The sequence below is a fragment of the Moschus berezovskii genome, chromosome 18 (genome assembly GCF_049115385.1).
Source record: "Moschus berezovskii isolate FMDL1 chromosome 18, NW_MosBer_1.0, whole genome shotgun sequence".
Taxonomy (NCBI): domain Eukaryota; kingdom Metazoa; phylum Chordata; class Mammalia; order Artiodactyla; family Moschidae; genus Moschus; species Moschus berezovskii.
In genome coordinates, this window is record NC_142477.1 from 67,503,102 (window position 1) to 67,523,668 (window position 20,567).

The 20,567-nt window shown below is 39.9% G+C and overlaps 3 protein-coding genes and 1 pseudogene across 7 annotated transcripts in view; 1 reads left to right on the top strand and 3 right to left on the bottom strand.

The window, feature by feature from the left end:
* Positions 1 to 333: 333 nt before the first annotated feature.
* Positions 334 to 16,212, bottom strand: AK6 (adenylate kinase 6). Its single transcript, XM_055421926.2, has 5 exons — positions 16,071 to 16,212; positions 14,181 to 14,273; positions 4,085 to 4,143; positions 3,750 to 3,895; positions 334 to 801 (listed from the first exon to the last, which is right to left on the bottom strand). The coding sequence occupies exons 1-5, from the start codon at positions 16,096 to 16,098 to the stop codon at positions 609 to 611; spliced, it is 519 nt and encodes a 172-aa protein (XP_055277901.1). The 5' UTR covers positions 16,099 to 16,212; the 3' UTR covers positions 334 to 608.
* LOC129553200 (N-alpha-acetyltransferase 20 pseudogene) lies at positions 4,162 to 9,981 on the bottom strand (annotated as a pseudogene).
* TAF9 (TATA-box binding protein associated factor 9) lies at positions 12,544 to 15,821 on the bottom strand. Its single transcript, XM_055421923.2, has 3 exons — positions 15,805 to 15,821; positions 14,181 to 14,273; positions 12,544 to 13,486 (listed from the first exon to the last, which is right to left on the bottom strand). The coding sequence occupies exon 3, from the start codon at positions 13,467 to 13,469 to the stop codon at positions 12,675 to 12,677; it is 795 nt and encodes a 264-aa protein (XP_055277898.1). The 5' UTR covers positions 13,470 to 13,486; positions 14,181 to 14,273; positions 15,805 to 15,821; the 3' UTR covers positions 12,544 to 12,674.
* Positions 16,213 to 16,421: 209 nt separating the features above from the next.
* Positions 16,422 to 20,567, top strand: part of RAD17 (RAD17 checkpoint clamp loader component) — a 35,360-nt gene continuing 31,214 nt past the window's right edge. Inside the window, exons 1-2 of one of the 5 annotated variants that reach the window (XM_055421916.2) lie at positions 16,422 to 16,568; positions 18,061 to 18,164. In XM_055421916.2, the coding sequence (XP_055277891.2) occupies positions 16,553 to 16,568; positions 18,061 to 18,164 (120 nt within the window). In that variant the 5' untranslated portion in view covers positions 16,422 to 16,552. Of the gene's footprint in view, positions 17,088 to 17,665; positions 17,792 to 18,060; positions 18,165 to 20,567 lie in introns of those variants that run through there. The other 4 variants (XM_055421918.2, XM_055421919.2, XM_055421917.2 and 1 more) reach the window with 4 other exon arrangements.

The window sequence follows — 20,567 nt, forward strand, 5'->3', positions numbered from 1 at the left end:
CCCCCTTCTGATGTCTGTATCAGAAGCTTTCTCTGACCTTCTTATACTTTAGTAACATTCTGCAACACAAAAGCTCTTGAGTGATCAAGCCAGGCCCCTGGTCCCGAAGCGAAATCTTCTTCAGAGATCACGAATCATAATCATTCACCGTAAGCTATCAATTTCTAGTGTGTATGTTCTCACTTTTGCTCCATCATAAAGTCAAAACATCCTAAGCTGAACCATTTTAAGTTGGGTACCATCTGTGTATGCTTTTGTACATTTTGAATTCTATACAGAGTGCAAGTATTACCACTTCTTTTTTTTTTTAAAGAAATAAAAATGGAAAATTGATGCTTTATCTTTAACCTGTGTTTTATTTTAAGAGATCATCTTGATTTTCTTCTGTAATAAACTTTTACAGTTTTAACTCTCAATCCTTAATAGTATTATTCATTATATTTGAGTTTAGCTTTCTCACAGAGAAAAAAACCCAAACATAAACCTTTATACTATCCATCTCCTAGTCTAACAGCACAATTTCAATAATAAAGTTTTATTGATAACTGAATAATTTATGTGACATCGGCAGAGAGATGTCAAGAGTGATTGTGCAGTGGCCATTCTTGTTAAGAGCTGTGATCTTTGACCCATTGCTCAATCCATTTCAGTATCTGATTGATATTATCCTCTAGATCTTCTGGTTTATTGCTCGGCAGTTGATGCACTATTTCTTCCTTGTAGGATGCTAAGGCTTCTTCATGAAGAACTTGAAAAATTTCACACTGAACATTATCTTTTAGTTTCTTCTCATTATAACCCCTAGAAGGCAAAGAGGAGATAATGTGAATGGCATTAACTAGAGTTTTAGGAACAAATTAGAAATTGGACACTTCAGAATATATATACTTTTTGAACACATGAAGAATCACACAAAAATACTTCTCAGTCTCTTTACCTAGAAATAATAGGTTGGCATTCCTCCCCCTACAATTTGTCAGTCATTCAATTAGCAAACATCTACTTACCTCAAGCCAGATGCCCAGCTATGAGATTAAATAGTCTATAGTTATGGTTCTAAATTTTAAAAGTTAGAGGAGTTAAGATACAGACAGATAAAACAAATAAATGGCATAAAATAAAAAAAATGCACATGATAAAGAATATCATATATTAATTGGGTACTAGATCACACAGGTGTATCTGTAGTTTACCAGTTCCAAAGACACTGAAAAAATTAACTTGTATAATCTTTCAGTTCAGTTCAGTCGCTCAGTCGTGTCCGACTCTCTGCGACCCCATGAATCACAGCACGCCAGGCCTCCCTGTCCATCACCAACTCCCGGAGTTCACCCAAACTCATGTCCATAGAGTCAGTGATGCCATCCAGCCATCTCATTCTCTGTCGTCCCCTTCTCCTCCCGCCCCCAACCTTTCCCAGCATCAGAGTCTTTTCCAGTGAAACAACTTGTCACATGAGGTGGCCAAAGTATTGCAGTTTCAGCTTTAGGAAGATGTAAATTAGCCAACTAGTTAGTGAAATAAGTAAGGAAAATTCAGACTCAAATTAATTCAGTTTTGTAACTTAGATTACAAAATTAGATTGAACTACTCAAAAGGTGATTAACTTTACGAAAAGACAGCCCACAGAATGGGAGACAGTTTTTGCAAATCTTCTATCTGATAAGGGACTTATATCTAAAATACATAAAGAAACCCTACAACTTAACAAAAAAGGCCAAATAATCCAATTAAAAATTGGGCAAAAGGTCTAAATAGCTATTTTTCCAAAAGATATACAAATGGCCCATAAGCACATGAAAAGGCACTCAGTATCATTAGCCATCAAGGAAATGCAAATGAAAAGTACAATGTGATACTACTTCATATCCACTAGGATGGCTGCAATCAAACAGATAATAACAAGGATGTGAAAACACTGGAGGCTTCATACACCACTCTTGGGAATGTAAAGTGGTGCAGTCACTATGGACAATGTCTGACAGTTTCTCAGAAAGTTATACATAGCTATTTAACATGTGACCCAGAAATCCTATTCCTGGAGAAACTTCAATACCCAAGATAAATGAATGAATGTATAAGGTTCACAGAAAAACACATGCATGAATGTTCATAGCAGCATTACTCACAACTGCCAAAAAGTTGAAACAACTGAAATGTCTATAATCTGATAAACAGATAAATAAAATATGGTATATCCATATAATGGAATATTATTTGGCAATAAAAAGAAAAGAAGTACCGGTACATGCTACAACACAGATGAACCTTGAAAACCTTATGCTAAATAAAAGAAGCCAGACACAAAAGATCACATTTTATATGATTTCATTTATATAAAAAGTCCTGAATAGGTAAATCCGCAGAGATAGAAAGTAAATTATTGGTTGCCTGGGACTGGGGACTAAGGGGAGATGGGGAGTGACCGCTAATGGGTATGGGTTTTTTGGGAGGGAGGTGGTGAACATTTTAAAAAACTGGTTATAATAATGGATATACAACTCTGTGAATACACTGAAAACCACTGAAGTGTATGCTTCAAATGGGCTGTACAATTCATATGGTATGTGAATTTATTTCAATAAGGTTTTTTTCTTTAAATAGGTGATTACTCATTAAAAACAATTAAAAAGGTGATTAATTTTTTCAATGGTTAAAAACAAGACTGCTTTTCTCATACTTTAATCTTTATTTACATAAAATTTTAATTTTTAATAAAAATGTTAAATGGTTTTTGAGAAAAGGCATATGTACCATCTTGTCTCTATTACTTCTCTGTTCAAATATATTGAATGGCTTTTCCTGCCTAAAGAAAGATGATGAAAGCTTCAGGCATTATAACTTTTCCTGTATATTTCATACTATACTTTTTTGTGCAAGGACTGACTTCTCTTGTACCTCAGATGGTAAAGAATCTGCCTGCAGTGCGGGAGACCCAGGTTTGATCCCTGGGTTGGGAAGATCTCCTGGAGAAGGAAATGTCAACCCACTCTAGTCTTCTTCCCTGGAGAATTCCATGGACATAGGGAGCCTGCCAGGCTATAGTCCATGGGGCTGCAAAGAGTGTGACTCACACACACACACACACAATTCAATGGTGTTTAGTCAGAGCTGACAATGATCACTGAAAACACAAATTCTGAACCTGACCTTAGTTAGGCAAACTTCTGGAATTTTCCTTCCAGAAACTTCTAAATTCTTTTAAAATTCCCCCTTTGCCACAGCTTGAATCAAAAGACAGTGGGGAAATGTTTTCCATAAAACTTTGGTTTTTTGGTTATTCTAGATTAAGCCTGATGCTCTCTCGGAATGGATGAACTCAAATATATTGTGAAATGTTAATTTATCTTGTGAGTTTTTCATAAGTTTTCTCATTTCTGTTATGAGGATGACTTAAGTGTGTAATATTCATTCCATACCAAAGAATATGCTATTGTCTTGGCTGTTTTCCTAGAGAAACTTTACATTAGGGAAAAAGCATGACTAAATAGCGTTGCTATATAGTCCATTTTACTGAATCAGACTGTCAGGATGTTCATTTACTCAGAAACTACTGCTTGTGTTTTACAAATGCATCTTTTTCTCTTAGGTTCAGTTGGTACTATACAGACTTGGTTTATAATGAGAACAAATTATAAAGTAGTGACATTTTCAAATAGAACCTTTTTGATGTTAGTATTTGCCAACTTCAGGAATCTGAGTAAAAGTTAATATAATACTTTAAGAATTTAATGTTTTTCCTTTCTTACCTATTTTCAAGTCTTTTATACAAAATACTGTTATCTGTTTTCAGCACAAATACTATATGAAACCAGCGTTCAGGGAAGAAATCACAACCATGGTAATCAACAATAACTCCACCTTCACTCATTTGGTTTTCTAGCTCATCAACTACCTGTAAGAAAGGGAAAAAATAAAGATGAATATTCTTTTAAAAACTGAGGTTAAAAAGATAAAATAATAAAATAAATAAGCTAAAAAAATTACCCCCTCAGTAGTCAATCAATTAAAAAAAAAAACCCTAAGGTCAACTTTCCTATTAAATTTTTTAAATGTATACTTTATTAAAAAAAATTGTACTTACTCTATCTTCATCTAAAATGGGACAGTCATACTCTTCATCATAGCCATCATATAACTGCCCTAAAAGAGATTTACATTGGAGTATTAGTCTTTTCTTGGTAACTTTTAGTAATTTTCAATTACTTTTTTAGAGATAAGAGAGGGCACTAATACAACAATGTCACATGGACACCAAATATAATGAGCAATGCTGATAAATTAGAATTTTGTCTAGAAGGAAATCTGGATAACAGTATGTCTGCAACCGCTTTAGCTATTGGTGGTTTCAAAACTGAAACCATCTACAGAGAACCAACTTCAGTGTTTGTGGTGCTATAAGAAGAAAACATTAGTTTTGTTGAGCTACAGATTGGTGGTGAAAGGGATACAAACACTCACATACATTAACAGCGGATTAAGTTCCAAACTTATTAGGCCAAGGATATGAAACTTATTAAAAGCAACAACTGACGCTTGATTCCACGAATGAACCCTTTGTCACTGAGGTCACATTCATGGGGTTTGGGGAAGGAAAGTCAGTATACAGATGCTCCTGAACGTCTAGATTTCCAGCATCCCCAAAAGCCAAGGGTTAAATTTCAGAAGGTAAAACAAGAATGATGGGGGCAGACATAAAGAAGGCAAATTTAAATCTAACATAAAAACTTTCCTGTAAATTAGTTTCTTTCAAATGAAGTGTGTCGTAAGGAGGTGAGACATACCAACCCCACCCTCACCCTGAACCCCTAGGAGGTATGCACTCTAGAGGCAGACTTAGATCATCCTCTTAGCCATCTCAAAAAGCATGCTATAGTCTTCTACCTCTTCCCCTTAACAATTTGGCACAGGTTGAAATAAGCTTAAAATGAGCATAAGTTCTGGAGTGACAAAAGGGTAGTCCCCGAGGGTTAGTGGAAGGCACAGAGGCAGTCTTAACCGTCTTGCCTGGAGGGTCTGTGGACTGATTCTGAGCACATAAACCGCTTCTCTAGCACCCGAGTGTAACCTCTGACTTCTTGGGTTGCTGTTCAGCTACCAGAAACTCTTTTTTGCTGCAATATATATATTTTAATTCAAAGTGAATCGACAGTAATACACCATAAATTCTTATTTTGACACTCAACAAAATAGTCACCCGGAAAACCCGCTTTACCTGGAAAACCCACTTTCAGAAACTCTTAACTTGCTAAGAAGTCAAACTGTCTTGGTGTGGGGGAAACTGGTTAACAATATAGAAAATAATCTAAACCCTTACTTTACAACACAAGTTCTAGGTGGATTAAAAAGCTAATTACTACATTCCAAAGATAACTAACGGAAAACAAACTTTTTTTTTAAATAGCAGGGAGAAATATTTATACTAGGACAAAGGACTGAAATGTAGATTATATAAATATCTCAAAAACAGTAACCTAATAATAAGAAAACAATTCACACATAATGGAAAAGATAATTAGTAAACAATACATGAAAAAAATGTTGGACTTTACCAGCTACTAAAGAGATGCAAATTTAAATGAGCCTTTTTATAACTGTTACATTATGTATTTAGTAAATTGACTCTGAAAAACGTGTAATTATTTTTTAGAGTCAACAGTGCATTTTATTATACATCTTAGATTCATACATTTCAAATATGCTTTTAAAGCTTAAGTTCAATCAATACAAGATAAAAAATGTATATATAGCAGCAGTTCTCAAGCACAGAATTTAGGAGACTGGAGCAAGCTTTTTCCCTAGCGTATTGTGAATAGTATGTTATGAGCCATGCCAGTGTAATGTTTTCTTCTGACTTAGCTGCTTTTTTTTTTAATTGGATTTTATTACAGTGAATAGCTTTAGAAGGTATAATATTGCTAGTAGGAAACTTAAGATAAGTTAATAACCTGTATTTTCTTGAAGTCTTTAAGAGCTAAATGATCCCCTTTTCTCCTAATAGAGCTCCAAGATCATCTAATGAAAATAATATTATCCATAAACTGTCTGGAGCATCATCAGCCTAAGAGCCACTGTTCATGGTTATTCAATCTCTTCTGGCTTCACAGGAAGAGGTAATGGTATGATGGATTTCTCAGTGTCCTTGGATAGTGCTTTCCTCATATTGTTAAGAGTCCTCATCCGGCTCCCCACTGCATGCTGAATAGTACTCCTGACTACCGTGTACATGCTGTAGCCTAGCTGCTTGTACATGTTGACAGCCACTAGGTTAGACACTCTTACAAAGAGATCAACAAAAAATCCACCCTTTCTTTCTGAAATCTCCTCTAATAACTTCTTAAGTTTAGCAGCCAAACCATGGCGCTGAAATCCCGGGGCAACGACAGAGCTGTGATGTGTCCGTGCCATTCTTCCCTTGCCCCTGAGCCTTCTGCTTTGTCCATGGTATAACCCATTAACTCTCCACCAGAGGCCCCTGCAACGATGAAGTACTCTAGCCAGTGGGCGAGGTACTCTTAAGTAAAAAGGAATCCCGTAAGTTTCTGTAAGCGGATCCAAGTTAAATGCTGTTGAAGCAAAACATGTCACAAAACATGTCATCGCACCACTGCACCCACGGGAACTGGCTTACTGCAACACCACACCCAGCCCTCCATGGAAATCTGTAATTTTTTCAAGAAAAATGTCCTGTCCAGAGATTTCTTTGACCTCTAAATTTCTAACCAGAAAAAAGTATAAAAGATGCTTTAAAATATTCAGCAATAGTGAATTAGTTAAATCCTGTTTACTGACTGAAGTATGTAATTAAACTTAAGTAAATAAAGTATTAGGTTGTTAAATTTCTCCATTATTTTTATATTACTATATATATATATTACAATGCCACAAAATGAAAAATATCTACCGCTGATTTTGTACTATGTGGGAATCTGGGGTAGATAAATGTTCCTTCATATTTTAAGTCCAGACTAGTAAAAAAAAATTTTAATATATGTTGTCTAAAATACAACTATAGCAGTATTAACTTTATTATTAATAAAATAGTGTAATCCAAGCTTTCAAACATTCATTTCAAAAAACATTTATCAAACAGGAAATGAAGATATACTAGTGAACAAATTCAACACCAAGACCAACTTAGTCCTCCCCTTCAACAGTTTACAGTAATATGAGAGAGGATAGGCAAGTAACCTGGAAATTGTAATATTTAATGCTGTGGATCCTGGTGCTTTGGGAGCAATAAGATGGGCATCTTTTAGGTGAGGAACATAAGCAGGATATTTGAGGAAGCTTCCTGGAGGAGGTAACTTCTAAGTAGAAACTTGAAGCTAAGGATAAAATGGTAGGTAAGATGATCCTTCGTTCCCAGGTGGCTCAGTATTTAAAGAATTAGCCTGCCAATGCAGGAGGCTCAGGAGACACAGGTTCAATCCCTGGGTTGGGAAGATCCCCTGGAATAGGAAATGGCAACTCACTCTAGTATTCTTGCCTGGAAAATACTATGGACAGAGGAGCCTGGTGGGCTCCAGTCCGCAGGGTCACAGGAAAAGAGTCAGACATGACTTGGCAATTAAACAATGAGATACTGAGATTCAGCACTAATGGTCTTGGGATGGTTCAGCGGTACCAGGGACACAGCATCAGTGGTCTTATGAATGGAATAGGGATTTCAAACGTATTTTTTTTAACTATCAAGATTAGAAGCCAAGTGCTTCTGGGTAGCAAGTGAATGCATTTGTGTGTGTGACGGGACAGGAATCAGGAGTGGACAAGCAGTCATGGATGACTTCAGAGCATCTAAACATTAATTTGGAAATGTCCAGGAACTATCAAGATGGTGTCATCTAGTAGATGTCTAGAAATTGGGCTAAGTTTTAATTACAAATCTAAGAGTCACCAGCAAAAAGAAATGACCAGTCTGAGTCAATGAGATCACTAGACGGGGAGGCAGGATTACAAGATCACACAGGAAAAGAGATATATGGTGGGAAAGCGAGAATCAGATGAAAGGATTGGGAAAGCAGTGTTGGTGAGAGGACAAGGAATAAGTTAGTTTCAAAGTCTTCTAGTGGGAGGTGATTAAAGTGAGGGGAAAAATGAGATACACAAAGGTTAGAGTGGGGATGGCAAGCTTTTTCTATAAAGGGCCAGAGAGTAAATAGTTCAGAATTTACAGCCTACTCTTTAGCTAGTGGCTCCTACAAAACCAGGAGCAGCTTGTTAACCCTTGGGTTAGAAACACATCAAGATTTTAAGTGCTGTGGGCCAGATATTTGAAATGCATCTAATGTCTAGATCCATGAGCATGCTGGGGTTAGGGACAGAGGCTGAAGATTGATAAACCAGTGGCAGAAAAATTAAGGATGCTGATAACAAGTGTAATTAAACGACTGCACATGGGAAAGGACAGTCAGGAATGCAGACTGAATGAACAGGGATAAGAAAAGCAGTCTTGGTCCCTCCACATTCAGGATGCTATAGTTTCATTAAGCTTAATTCCCCACCTAATTTTTTCTGCTTTAGTTCTAAGCAACATAGATGGTCTCTTACAAATAATACAGAAATTCAACATGATTATCAGGATGGCAATAAACTCCATTTAGACACATTCATTTAAAATCAGTTTTGTTTTGGTCTCATGACTTACAGAGGGTTTCTAAACCTGAAATACTACTGACATTTTGAGTTTGGCCATGAAATTAAAAGACACTTGCTCCTTGGAAGAAAAGCTGTGACCAACCTAAGACAGCCTATTAAAAAGCAGAGACATTACTTTGCCAACCAAGGTCCATCTAGTCAAGGCTATGGTTTTTCCCATGGTCATGTATGGATGTGAGAGTTGGACCATAAAGAAGGCTGAGTGCCGAAGAATTGATGCTTTTGAACTGTGGTGTTGGAGAAGACTCTTGAGAGTCCCTTGGACTGCAAGGAGATCCAACCAGTCCATGCTAAAGGAAATCAGTCCTGAATATTCATTGGAAGGACTGATGCTGAAGCTGAAACTCCAATACTTTGGCCACCTGATGCAAAGAACTGACTCATTGGAAAAGACCCTGATGCTGGGAAAGATTGAATGCAGGATGAGAAGGGGACAACAAAGGATGAGATGGTTGGATGGCATCACTGACTCAATGGACAAGAGTTTGAGTAAGCTCCTGGAGTTGGTGACGGACAGGGAAGCCTGGGGTGCTACAGTCCACAGGGTCACAAAGAGTCGGACACAACGAGCGACTGAACTGAATTCTGTTATGGAGAGAGAGGACTGTCCTGTGAATTGCAGGATGTTCAGCAGAATCCTTGGCATCAACCCAGTAGAGATCAGAAGAAAACCTCCCACTCCAGTTGTGACAAACAAAAATGTCTCAGAATATCCCCTGAAGGACAAAATCACCCCATTGAGATACAGTGCTTTGTAGAAGATTGAGTGGTTTCCCTTAAAACATATTACCATTTGGGAAAAAATGAGGCAGCTGAATGTCTCACATTATCTCATAGTTAGATTTTCAGATATCTTCAAATTGCATCTGTGGGGGAAAAAAATCTGGTACATTTTGAAAAATCTGATAAAGCACATCATCTAACATGTTAAATCAGACCAGAAATCCTTTATCTGGCATAATAGGAGGAAAAATGCCCCATTTATAAGGAAGATTCCATCTCATTAAATAACTCATCGATAAAATACAAACAGAATGGTCAAGACCATGCACTATCAAGGAACACAACTAAAATGGTTTGTGTGTAAGCAGAGACTCAATGAAGAGGAGTGTCTTACTGGGGATTATCCTTGGTTCTGGTGTTACTATTACTCTCAATGCTATTCATGACAGATTATAACTTCATTAAGTTTCAGTTCAGTTCAGTTGCTCAGTCGTGTCCGACTCTTTGCAACCCCATGAATCACAGCACACCAGGCCTCCCTGTCCATCACCCGGAGTTCACTCAAACTCATGTCCATCGAGTCAGTGATGCCATCCAGCCAACTCATTCTCTGTCGTCCCCGTCTCCTCCCACCCCCAATCCCTCCTAGCATCAGACTCTTTTCGAGTGAGTCAACATGTCGCATGAGGTGGCCAAAGTATTGGAGTTTCAGCTTTAGCATAAGTCCTTCCAATGAACACCCAGGATTGATCTCCTTTAGAATGGACTGGTTGGATTTCCTTGCAGTCCAAGGGACTCTCAAGAGTCTTCTCCAACACCACAGTTCAAAAGCATCAACTCTCCGGGGATCAGCTTTCTTCACAGTCCAACTCTCACATTCGTACATGACCACGGGAAAAACCATAGCCTTGACTAGTGGGGTGTGGATCACAGTAAACTGTGGAAAATTCTGAAAGAGATGGGAATACCAGACCACCTGACCTGCCTCTTGAGAAACCTCTATGCAGGTCAGGAAGCAACAGTCAGAACTGTACACGGAACAACAGACTGGTTCCAAATAGGAAAAGGAGTACATCAAGGCTGTTTATTGTCACCTTACTTATTTAACTTATATGCAGAGTACATCATGAGGAACGCTGGACTGGAAGAAGCACAAGCTGGAAGCAAGATTGCTGGGAGAAATATCAATAACCTCAGATATGCAGATGACACCACCCTTATGGCAGAAAGTGAAGAGGAACTAAAAAGCCTCTTGATGAACGTGAAAGAGGAGAGTGAAAAGGTTGGCTTGAAGCTCAACATTCAGAAAACTAAGATCATGGCATCTGGTCCCATCACTTCATGGGAAACAGATGGAAAAACAGTGGAAACGATGTCAGACTTTATATTTGGGGGCTCCAAAATCACTGCAGATGCTGACTGCAGCCATGAAATTAAAAGACGCTTACTCCTTGGAAGGAAAGTTATGACCAACCTTGATAGTATATTAAAAAGCAGAGACATTACTTTGCCAACCAAGGTTCGTCTAGTCAAGGCTATGGTTTTTCCCGTGGTCATGTATGGATGTGAGTGTTGGACTGTGAAGAAAGCTGATCGCAGAAGAATTGATGCTTTTGAACTGTGGTGTTGGAGAAGACTCTTGAGAGTCCCTTGTACTGCAAGGAGATCCAACCAGTCCATTCTAAAGATCAATCCTGGGTGTTCATTGGAAGGACTGATGCTAAAGCTGAAACTCCAATACTTTGGCCACCTCATGCGACAAGTTGACTCACTGGAAAAGACTCTGGTGCTGGGAAAGGTTGGGGGCGGGAGGAGAAGCGGACAACCGAGAATGAGATGGCTGGATGGCATCACTGACTCTGTGGACATGAGTTTGAGTGAACTCCGGGAGTTGGTGATGGACAGGGAGGCCTGGCGTGCTGTGATTCACGGGGTCGCAGAGAGTTGGACACAAGTGAGCGACTGAACTGTACTGAACTGACTAGACGGACCTTGGTTGGCAAAGTAGGAACATTAAATTGAGTGGGTGAGAACTGGAAGACATGACTGAAATTTGACTACCGTATGTAACTCTGAGAGGAGGAAATGGCAACCGACTCCAGTATTCATGCTGTACAGAAGAGCCTGGCAGGCTACAGTCTATTGGGTTGCAAAAGAGTCGGACATGACTTAGCGACAAGCACACGTGTGACTCTGAAATCACTTATCAAAAGTAGTAAAGTTGCACAGGCAAAGGAACAAACCAGATTTCATATGGGTATAAAATGCAGAATGACAAGCTATACACAGTAGCAAATAAAGACCTAAGTTTTATCAACTATAATTTGAACACCAAACCTGGATTAAAAATATAAGCATGATACTAGTTTATAGTATCAAGAACATAATGAGCAAAGATACATAACTGACCTGCAAAAAGGGAAACTGAGAAAAAACTTAAAATTTTTAAGTAGTGAGATACTGAGAGACACACCAAGGATCCTTAAATATAAGCAAAGGAATAGAAAAATGAGACCTAAGAAAAACTGTGGCAATTGAAAAAGGTAAGTCGAAATGGACAACTGTCAGTCACTCAGTCGTGTCTGACTTTTTGCAACTCTATGGACTGCAGCCTGGCAGGCTCCTCTGTCCATGGAATTCTCCAGGCAAAAACACTGGAGTGGGTAGCCATTCCCTTCTCCAGGGGATCTTCCCAACCCAGAGATCAAACCCATGTCTCCTGCACTGCAGGCAGATTCTTTACCATCTGAGCTGCCAGGGAAGCCCAAATGGATAAGGTTCACTATAAATAAAAATCCTGACCAAGTGGTCTCTCTAAAAAGCAGACATGGTTATGCTTCAGCAATCTGAAAGAATGGCCCATAAGAGTGACTCAACACCAGAGATCATACTATGATCTAAACATGTGAAAACACTAGAAGTGACTCTATTGGTAAGGAGTAGACTGCAACAACTTCAAGTTTTTCCAACTGCTATTTCTGTTGGTGATGAGGCGGAAAACTGCATTTGAATTAAAAAAAAACAAAACACTAATAACATAATTGCCAAAGTACCAACAATTAAATGCATGAATTGCAACTTTATTTTTTACACTTAAAGGCTGACGAGAAACCATTACTAATCCTATTAAAGAAAATCTAACACAACAGCTCAATCAAAAAGTATGGTAGGCATATTTACTCATTAAATACTATTTTTTCTAGAATACAACATGGAAACATCTAGCATGCAGGTTTAATCTCAGTACAATAGATTCAAAACCAAGTATACATGTTACATGCTTCAAGGCTAGATTACAAATTATCATAGTCATCGTCATCGTCATCATCGTCGTCATCATCATCATGTTTTCTTTTCAATGCATTTGATGCTTCATTGGCAGTATTTTGTGATGAGACCATGTTAGTGGTAATAAGAATATTTTTGGACCCAATTAATGACGGATTAATTAGAACATTCTGAACTGCTGATGTTGCAGGAATTGAAGCTTTTACAGCTGGGGATTGTGAAGTGGGCATCTGTACTGTGAACCTTTGCCCTGTGAGGGACACTGGAGTCCCTACTTTAGTTGAAACGGACATGGCTTGTGGGGTTGGTGTGCCAAGTGTGGGAGTACTTGGTCTGCTAGTAACTGAACCAACACTTAACCGTGGAACTGTTATTCTTCCTGCAGAAGTAGATGCCTTTTTTTGTAAAGACTTAAGTCTATAATTTGGAGCAGTCAAGCAGTACCTATCAGGTGGCAATCTAGGACCTGAGTATGGCTTGATCAATGGTAAAGGGGTTTGATTTCTTTGCCTTGCAATATCTAATAAAAAATCTCTTGGTGGAGGAGATGTAAAAGACTGGTCAGCACGACACTGGATTGCCAATCGCACATCATCTGCATCAACAGTAGCTTTCTTAGCATGACTTGAATAAATTTTTGCATCATCTAGAATTGTGGTCACATATCGGAAGGCAAACTCCAACATCTGATTTATAACTCTTGGTTCATATTCTGTAATCCCCATATCCTTCAGGATTTGTGCCATCATCTGTGCATCTTTCGGCATGCTCTTGGGAGAAGCCATCTTGCCAGACTCCATGATATCCGGTGATCAAACTTTAGATCATTTGAAAAAAATATGTACATTAGATCACATGTGAAATAGTTACTTTAGTAGCAACTGTCAGGAACTCTAAAAATTTTAAATACAAGTTTTTAAAACTAGCAATTAAAAAATTTTAAATCTTTTCAATTTTAATGAGGCACATTTAAAGTTCCCTTGACTTAGATTTATGGAGTTTCTACCCATTAGAGAATATAAAAAAGATGAAGACACAAATAATGGAAGTGTTCAAAGACTGGGAAAAACCAGGGTAAAATAGGTAAAAACATATACTTTAAAAATATGTGCAGGTGCTTGCAGGCATGCATCTATCAAACTAATCTTAGACCATAGTACAGCCATATCCTACTGCCTGAGTTCAAAATTCTGTCCTTCCAATAAGCTCATAGACTATCTTTCTCTATATACATATATGCTTAGCACAACTCAAAATACTCTTCCTCATATTCAAACGGTCCTATCTTCATGGAAGCTGTTCCAGTTATTACTGTCCACAAAAACTGCTAGCCAATTGCAGAGGGGGTGCAGTCAAAATAACCAGGACACAGCATGAGACAGTATGTTCTATTTCTATGTCCCCAACAGAGCATAAATTCCTTCATGGAAAATTTTCTCTTCTTTCTCACAAATACAGTGCTAATACTTCATTATTTCTCTCATTTTTAAATTAACAAAAGTGTCCCTTACCTTCTCGAGCTAAATCACCCACATTAACGTATTTCAGTCCTGATCTTGACGCAAGTTCTTTGCCTAGTGTAGTTTTTCCAACCCCTGGTGTACCTGTAAGACAAGCCACAGAAAAATACTGTTCATGAAATACTCATTAGACTTTAGCCACTGATCTGCCTTTAAGGTTCTCAACAACTTAAATGAAAAGTTTCCTAATTAGCAATCCTATACGAACACACACCATAACCTAATGAACTACCCAAAGCCTGCTGGATATCAGAATTTCACCCACTGTATCTGATTTTACCAGAGCAAGTGGGGCTTGGGAGAATCTAATGCCAATCACAGACTGCTTGCCATCATGGAAATTCCCCAAATAAAATTAGCCACCTCAAATAAACTGCTACCATTTATTTGTTTTAATGTGTATACATACATACACATTGCATGCATATATATCAACACATACACATACCATATTATTTCCTTCTACATAAACGGCAATACTATACATTGTTCTTCACCTTCCCTTTTTCATATTGCTTCAAGATAAATAATCATACCCTTAATTTTCAGCTGTTCAGATTTAATGCCACAATTATAAAATCTGATCATTATAATTAAAGATAAAAGGAATAAATTCAGGTCTACCTATAAGGAAAATAACATTTTACCTCCAGTCCACTATAATACACCAAGTTTGAATCCTAAACTCACCATGTTTTCAATAAAATGATCACATTTATATTTTTGACGGCATGGATTAATATTAAAAAACTAAGATACTGCCTGACACAAATAAGATGTTGTAAAAACATTCCTCTTAAAGAGCAGGCTAAATGTTAATGTGTTGACGTTAATCTGCTGCTCTCAGAAACAGACAAGACTTATCTGCTGCCAGTATGCTTGTTTTTGTTAAAAGATAAAACTGCATTGTTTCCACAAAGAGCGCCTCAATTTTGTATTGCAACAGCATCTACACCCATTCGATTTTGACATGAATGTCCCGTGATGCCATTACCTACTACAATTTAACAGTTAAACATTTTCAGAGTTAAACAAATTAGAAATAATATTCTTGAAGTCACTATGCGGCATTTTTACGGCCCCTCACACCCATTCCAGTGTTCTTGCCTGGAGAATCCCAGGGACGGCGGAGCCTGGTGGGCTGCCGTCTATGGGGTCGCACAGAGTTGGACACGACTGAAGCGACTTAGCAGCAGCAGCAGCATATATAACAGGCGCCTTGAGCATGGATCCAAAGACCCAGAAGGAACCCCACAATCATCCCGGGAATTTTACAGCATCTCTGGACGAGAAAAGACCAGAGATGCTCAGTCGATGCCTTCCGTTCTTAAAATTTACAAAGCCCCTGAAGCAACCTCCGCCGGCGTATACGACAAATGAATCACCCACAACACAAACATCCGACTCCTTTCACCTGACTCAGACACAAAGGAAAAATGAGAAGCAGCTCAAGAAGCCTCGAGAACCTAATAATGGCATCCATCATTAACAGATCTACTAAGGGCCAGATACTGCTTTATGCTGTTTAGCTAACAACCCAAAGACAACCCTACCCAAGTAAAGCAACAGCCATTTTACAAACAGAAACGTGATGAAGAAAGATTCGGCAGCTGACCAGAAAAGGGAGCTGGATCTGTCTACCTCTCCGCCTCACCGAGGCCACCTCTCGCCAACAGAACTGACGTCCGTCGTCCCCGCCCCCGCCTCCCGCAAAGCCGCCTCGAGGGCCGGGGCCAGAGGCCCTGACGCCGGCAGCCCCGCCGCGCGGCCCTCGCCGAGCCTCCCCAGAACGCTGAGCGAACCCCCTCGGGCCAGGCCCCAGAGCACTCGGCGCCCCGGCCCGGCCCAGCCCCTCGGCAGCACCGCGCCGCGCGCCCTGACCGGTGAGCAGGATGTTCGGCAGCAGCATGGTCCCCGCCGCGCTGGCTCCGCTCGCCTCTGCGCACGCGCACTGCACACGCGCTCTGCACACTCCCGGGAGGGGCGGCAGGGGCGGGCCACCGCAAGGGCCAGCGGCCCCGGGCACTTGAGGCCTGCAGGGGCGCTCGCGACCCACCTCCGCCGCCTCGTCACCCACAGCTGGTGACCAGCCCTCGAGGACGCGCTGCCATCGCAGGGGCCGAGACCCCGGCAGCGGTCGGGCCGGCGCGTCGAGTCAGGCAAAGCGCTGGACGCCTAAGGCAGGCGCGCCCTTGGCGGCCCCGCCCTCCCCACTGGGTCGCGGAAGCGCCGGCTGATCTGGAAGGTCCCCGGGGGGCGGGGCCTCTGAAGGGCTTCCGCGCTGAGCTTGGGCAGGGCCGGAGGGCTTGCCTTCCACCTGGAGCAGCGCCTGGGCTCCCCCGCTCCCCTCCGCCCGCGAGGGGATGCAGCTACCTGAAAGTAAGGCTGTCGTTGCTGCCGCTGTGCTGTATATAGGTCCTCGAGACGCGAATCCATGTCTGCCTTCACGCCTCCCGGCCTCTCGTGGCTCCTCCTCCCGAACTGCCCATCCCATCTGGGGCTGAGAGGGTGGCGGTGCTGAGCGCTGGCCTGGAGCAGAGGCACGGGACTTCATCTCGGCTCGCGCCTGACTAGCAGCCTGACCTTGGACAAATATTCCAGCTTAGTTATCTCCAGTGCAGTGTGTAGGGTGGTGGTGGGTGTGCTAGAAATACTCTTCAAGGTCTCTTCTGCCGCTGACAACACATTTCAGGAACCTGGTATCCTCAAGGACAGTTGCCTATTTTTTAAAGGAGGTAACTGTCAGCCTTGTTTTCAAAGAGCAACTAGAATTCTGACCAGAACAGTCTGTCTCTCTGATTTCGACCTGCCACCTACGTTCACTCAAAGAGGTGCTTTTTCCATCTATGTACTTCTTTGAAACTGCAAAGCAGAGACGTTCCCAGTCGTGAAAAATTTGTGAGTGTGTATGATTTGCTTTCTGCTGTGTGAAAGTGTTTACACATAAATTATGTATGTCTCCAAACTATAAAGCTCAGTTTACAGGTTTTTAGACTTTATTTCCTTCTGGCAAACTTAAAATTGCTGAGTTCGCCAGTTTATATAAACATTGAAGAATATGAAATTAAAAAAAAACAAATTCAGAAGTGTTGCCAAAAAAATGTCTTGATGACGTGTTCGAATATAGAAATACTTTACAGAAAAATATAAAGTCTTTGTCTAAAATCAGTGATAAGCCTGAATTCATTGTACGGTGCTTTTTTGGTTATTTGAAATTTTGGGGAAATTATTGAAATTTAAAGTGTGGGGAAAAAATTGATTTGTTTTATTTTTGGCTGCCCTGGGTCTTCCTTGCTGTATGCAGGCTTTCTCTAGTTGCGGTGAGTGGGAACTTCGCTCTGGTGGCAGTGTGTGGACTTCTTGTTGGGTACTCCCCGCCTTTAGAGTGTGTGAGCTCAGTAGTTGCGGTGCAGGGGCTTAGTTGCTCTGGTATGGTGGACCTTTCCAGACCAGGAATGGAACTGATGTCCCTTCCACTGCAGGGCACAGTTCTTAACCACTGGACTACCAGGGAAGCCCTGAAGTGTGGAAATTTTTAATTTTAATTTTCAGTATAAAAACTGCACAAAGAAAATTGTTGAATTTTTCTTAACAAAACAGAGGTACACAAGTGTCTGTTTTTTCTGTGTTACCTAATACGTTACTGAGTTCATGTGAATAATGTATCTCTCTAGATAATTGACAGTTATAATCATTAAAAATAAAATTCACTTTACATTTTGATTTCTTACTGCATGTAGATTTACTGTTTCCTCTTTCACTAGTTCTTGAGCCTTTATTATGTTGTTGATTTTACCAATATATATTACTGTACTTCTGTTTTACAATTTTCTGAATTTGAGGGTTTTTTTTTTTCTTTTTTTCCCCCTAGGTGAATTATACTTTAATCTACTACAGGTTGTATACTACGGATGGGAACTATTGAAGTTTATAATGTCAAAAACTTTTTTTAGACCAAAGGTATCTTCTACAAAGGTATGATACACTGAAATGGCCATGTGATAGTTGCCCAAAAGGAGTTATAAATTTTTGAATATGTTCCTAATGACTTGTTACTACAGTCAAAGTAACGGTGCCCAGTGTTTATTGTTATTAGTGATCTAAAGACTCTGATAATAAATTGTGAAACAACTGTGCACTGAAAACACAACCTTAATTTTTTTTAATGTATTTATTTATTTTAATTGGAGGTTAATTACTTTACAATACTGTAGTGGTTTTTGCCATACGTTGACATGAATCCGCGCTGGGTGTACATGTGTCCCCCATCCGGAACCCCCTCCCATCTCCCTCCCCATCCCCCCCCCTCCCCCCCCGGGGTTGTCCCAGTGCACCAGCTTTGAGTGCCCTGTTTGATACATTGAACTTGGACTGGTGATCTGTTTCACATATGGTAATATACATGTTTCAGTGCTGTTCTCTCAGATCATCCCACCCTCACCTTCTCCCACAGAGTCCAAAAGGCTATTCTTTACATCTGTGTCTCTTTTGCTGTCTTGCATATAGGGTCATTGTTACCATCTTTCTAAATTCCATATATATGCGTTAGTATACTGTATTGGTGTTTTCCTTTCTGACTTACTTCACTCTGTGTAATAGGCTCCAGTTTCATCCACCTCATTAGAACTGATTCAAATGTATTCTTTTTAATAGCTGAGTAATATTCTATTGTGTGTGTGTACCAAAGCTTTCTTATCCATTCATCTGCTGATGGACATCTAGGTTGCTTCCATGTCCTAGCTGTTGTAAACAGTGCTGTGATGAACGTTGGGAATGAAAGAGCAATTGAAGAGAAAGAAATATGTTGTATGTGGTATTATAACTTCAAAAGCCCTGCCTCTTAGATTCAGTGTACCAGTTCTTGGTAAAGCTGTTGGGTGGGTGGGATGGGTGTCAAACAGTGTACTGGAAGTTATCCATTTTCCTAGTAGTGGATCTGATTTTCCTCTGACGGTAAGTAAATTATTTAACTTTGCTGTGTCTCTTTTTTTTTTTTTTAAGGAAGTTAAATTCACATTTATATAAGTTAAATTCACATTTATATAAGTTAAATTCACATTTAATTCACATTTAAAATGTATGAGTAACATGCACATTGAAGTTGCTAGATCAGAATTGCTATTAAGAGTTTTACTACTACTCATATTTTCATGTACTCTTTTTTTATAAAGGCCAAAATTATAGTACCAGTGGCAGTCTTTTAAAGAGGAGGAAATGAGAGGGGTAGCTGTGACTGAAATTTTTTTCCCCAGAGGTCTTCTTCCTTTGCCCTCTGCTGGTCATAACCCTAAGGTCTGCCGTTATGAGAAGAATGAAGTGTGATTTGCATTCATAAAATGCCTGTAAGCCCTGACTTCCTTCTCCTGAGCCTACTTGCAGTGCCAGTCTCCGTTTTGTTTCTTCTTTCCTTCCCGGCAAGAAGCATCGTGTAGTACATGGTTCACAACTGTGGCTGAGCATTCTTCAAGGAAGATATATCTGGGTTCCCCCTTGTTAGCCAGGCAGGGAATTCCAAAAGTCAGGCACTGAACTGGACTTTTCTAGATTTATACTGTTGGAATGTTAAGAAAAAGTTCACTTTTAAAATTAAAATTATTAAATATTTTTAATGATTAAAAAATTAAGTATTTTTAATACTCCTAAATTCTTCGGCGATCAGCCTTCTTCACAGTCCAACTCTCACATCCATACATGACCACAGGAAAAACCATAGCCTTGACTAGATGGACCTTGGTTGGCAAAGTAATGTCTCTGCTTTTTAATATACTATCTAGGTTGGTCATAACTTTCCTTCCAAGGAGTAAGCGTCTTTTAATTTCATATCTGTAATCAGCATCCACAGTGATTTTGGAGCCCAAAAAAATAAAGTCTGACACTGTTTCCCCATCTGTTTCCCGTGAAGTGATGGGACCAGATGCCATGATCTTTGTTTTCTGAATGTTGAGCTTCAAGCCAACCTTTTCACTCTCCTCTTTCACTTTCATCAAGAGGCTTTTGAGTTCTTCTTCACTCTCTGCCATAAGGGTAGTGTCATCTGCATGTTTTTGAACTGTGGTGCTGGAGAAGACTCTGAGAGTCTCTTGGACAGCAAGGAGATCCAACCAGTCCATTCTAAAGGAGATCAATCCTGGGTGTTCATTGGAAGAACTGATGCTAAAGCTGACACTCCAATACTTTGGCCACCTCATGCGACAAGTTGACTCACTGGAAAAGACTCTGATGCTGAGAAGGATTGGGGGCGGGAGGAGAAGGGGACGACAGAGAATGAGATGGCTGGATGGCATCACTGACTCGATGGACATGAATTTGAGTGAACTCTGGGAGTTGGTGATGGACAGGGAGGCCTGGCGTGCTGTGATTCATGGGGTCGCAAAGAGT

Excerpts from the sequence above, each read along its gene's own strand:
- TAF9 (XM_055421923.2), bottom strand. The coding sequence starts at position 13,469 with ATGGAGTCTGGCAAGATGGCTTCTCCCAAGAGCATGCCGAAAGATGCA.
- AK6 (XM_055421926.2), bottom strand. The coding sequence starts at position 16,098 with ATGCTGCTGCCGAACATCCTGCTCACCG. Across the intron at positions 3,896-4,084 it reads CCATTTTAGATGAAGATAGA|GTAGTTGATGAGCTAGAAAA; the intron begins GTAAGTACAATT and ends CCTTTCTTACAG. Across the intron at positions 802-3,749 it reads TATAAAAGACTTGAAAATAG|GGGTTATAATGAGAAGAAAC; the intron begins GTAAGAAAGGAA and ends TTTGCCTTCTAG.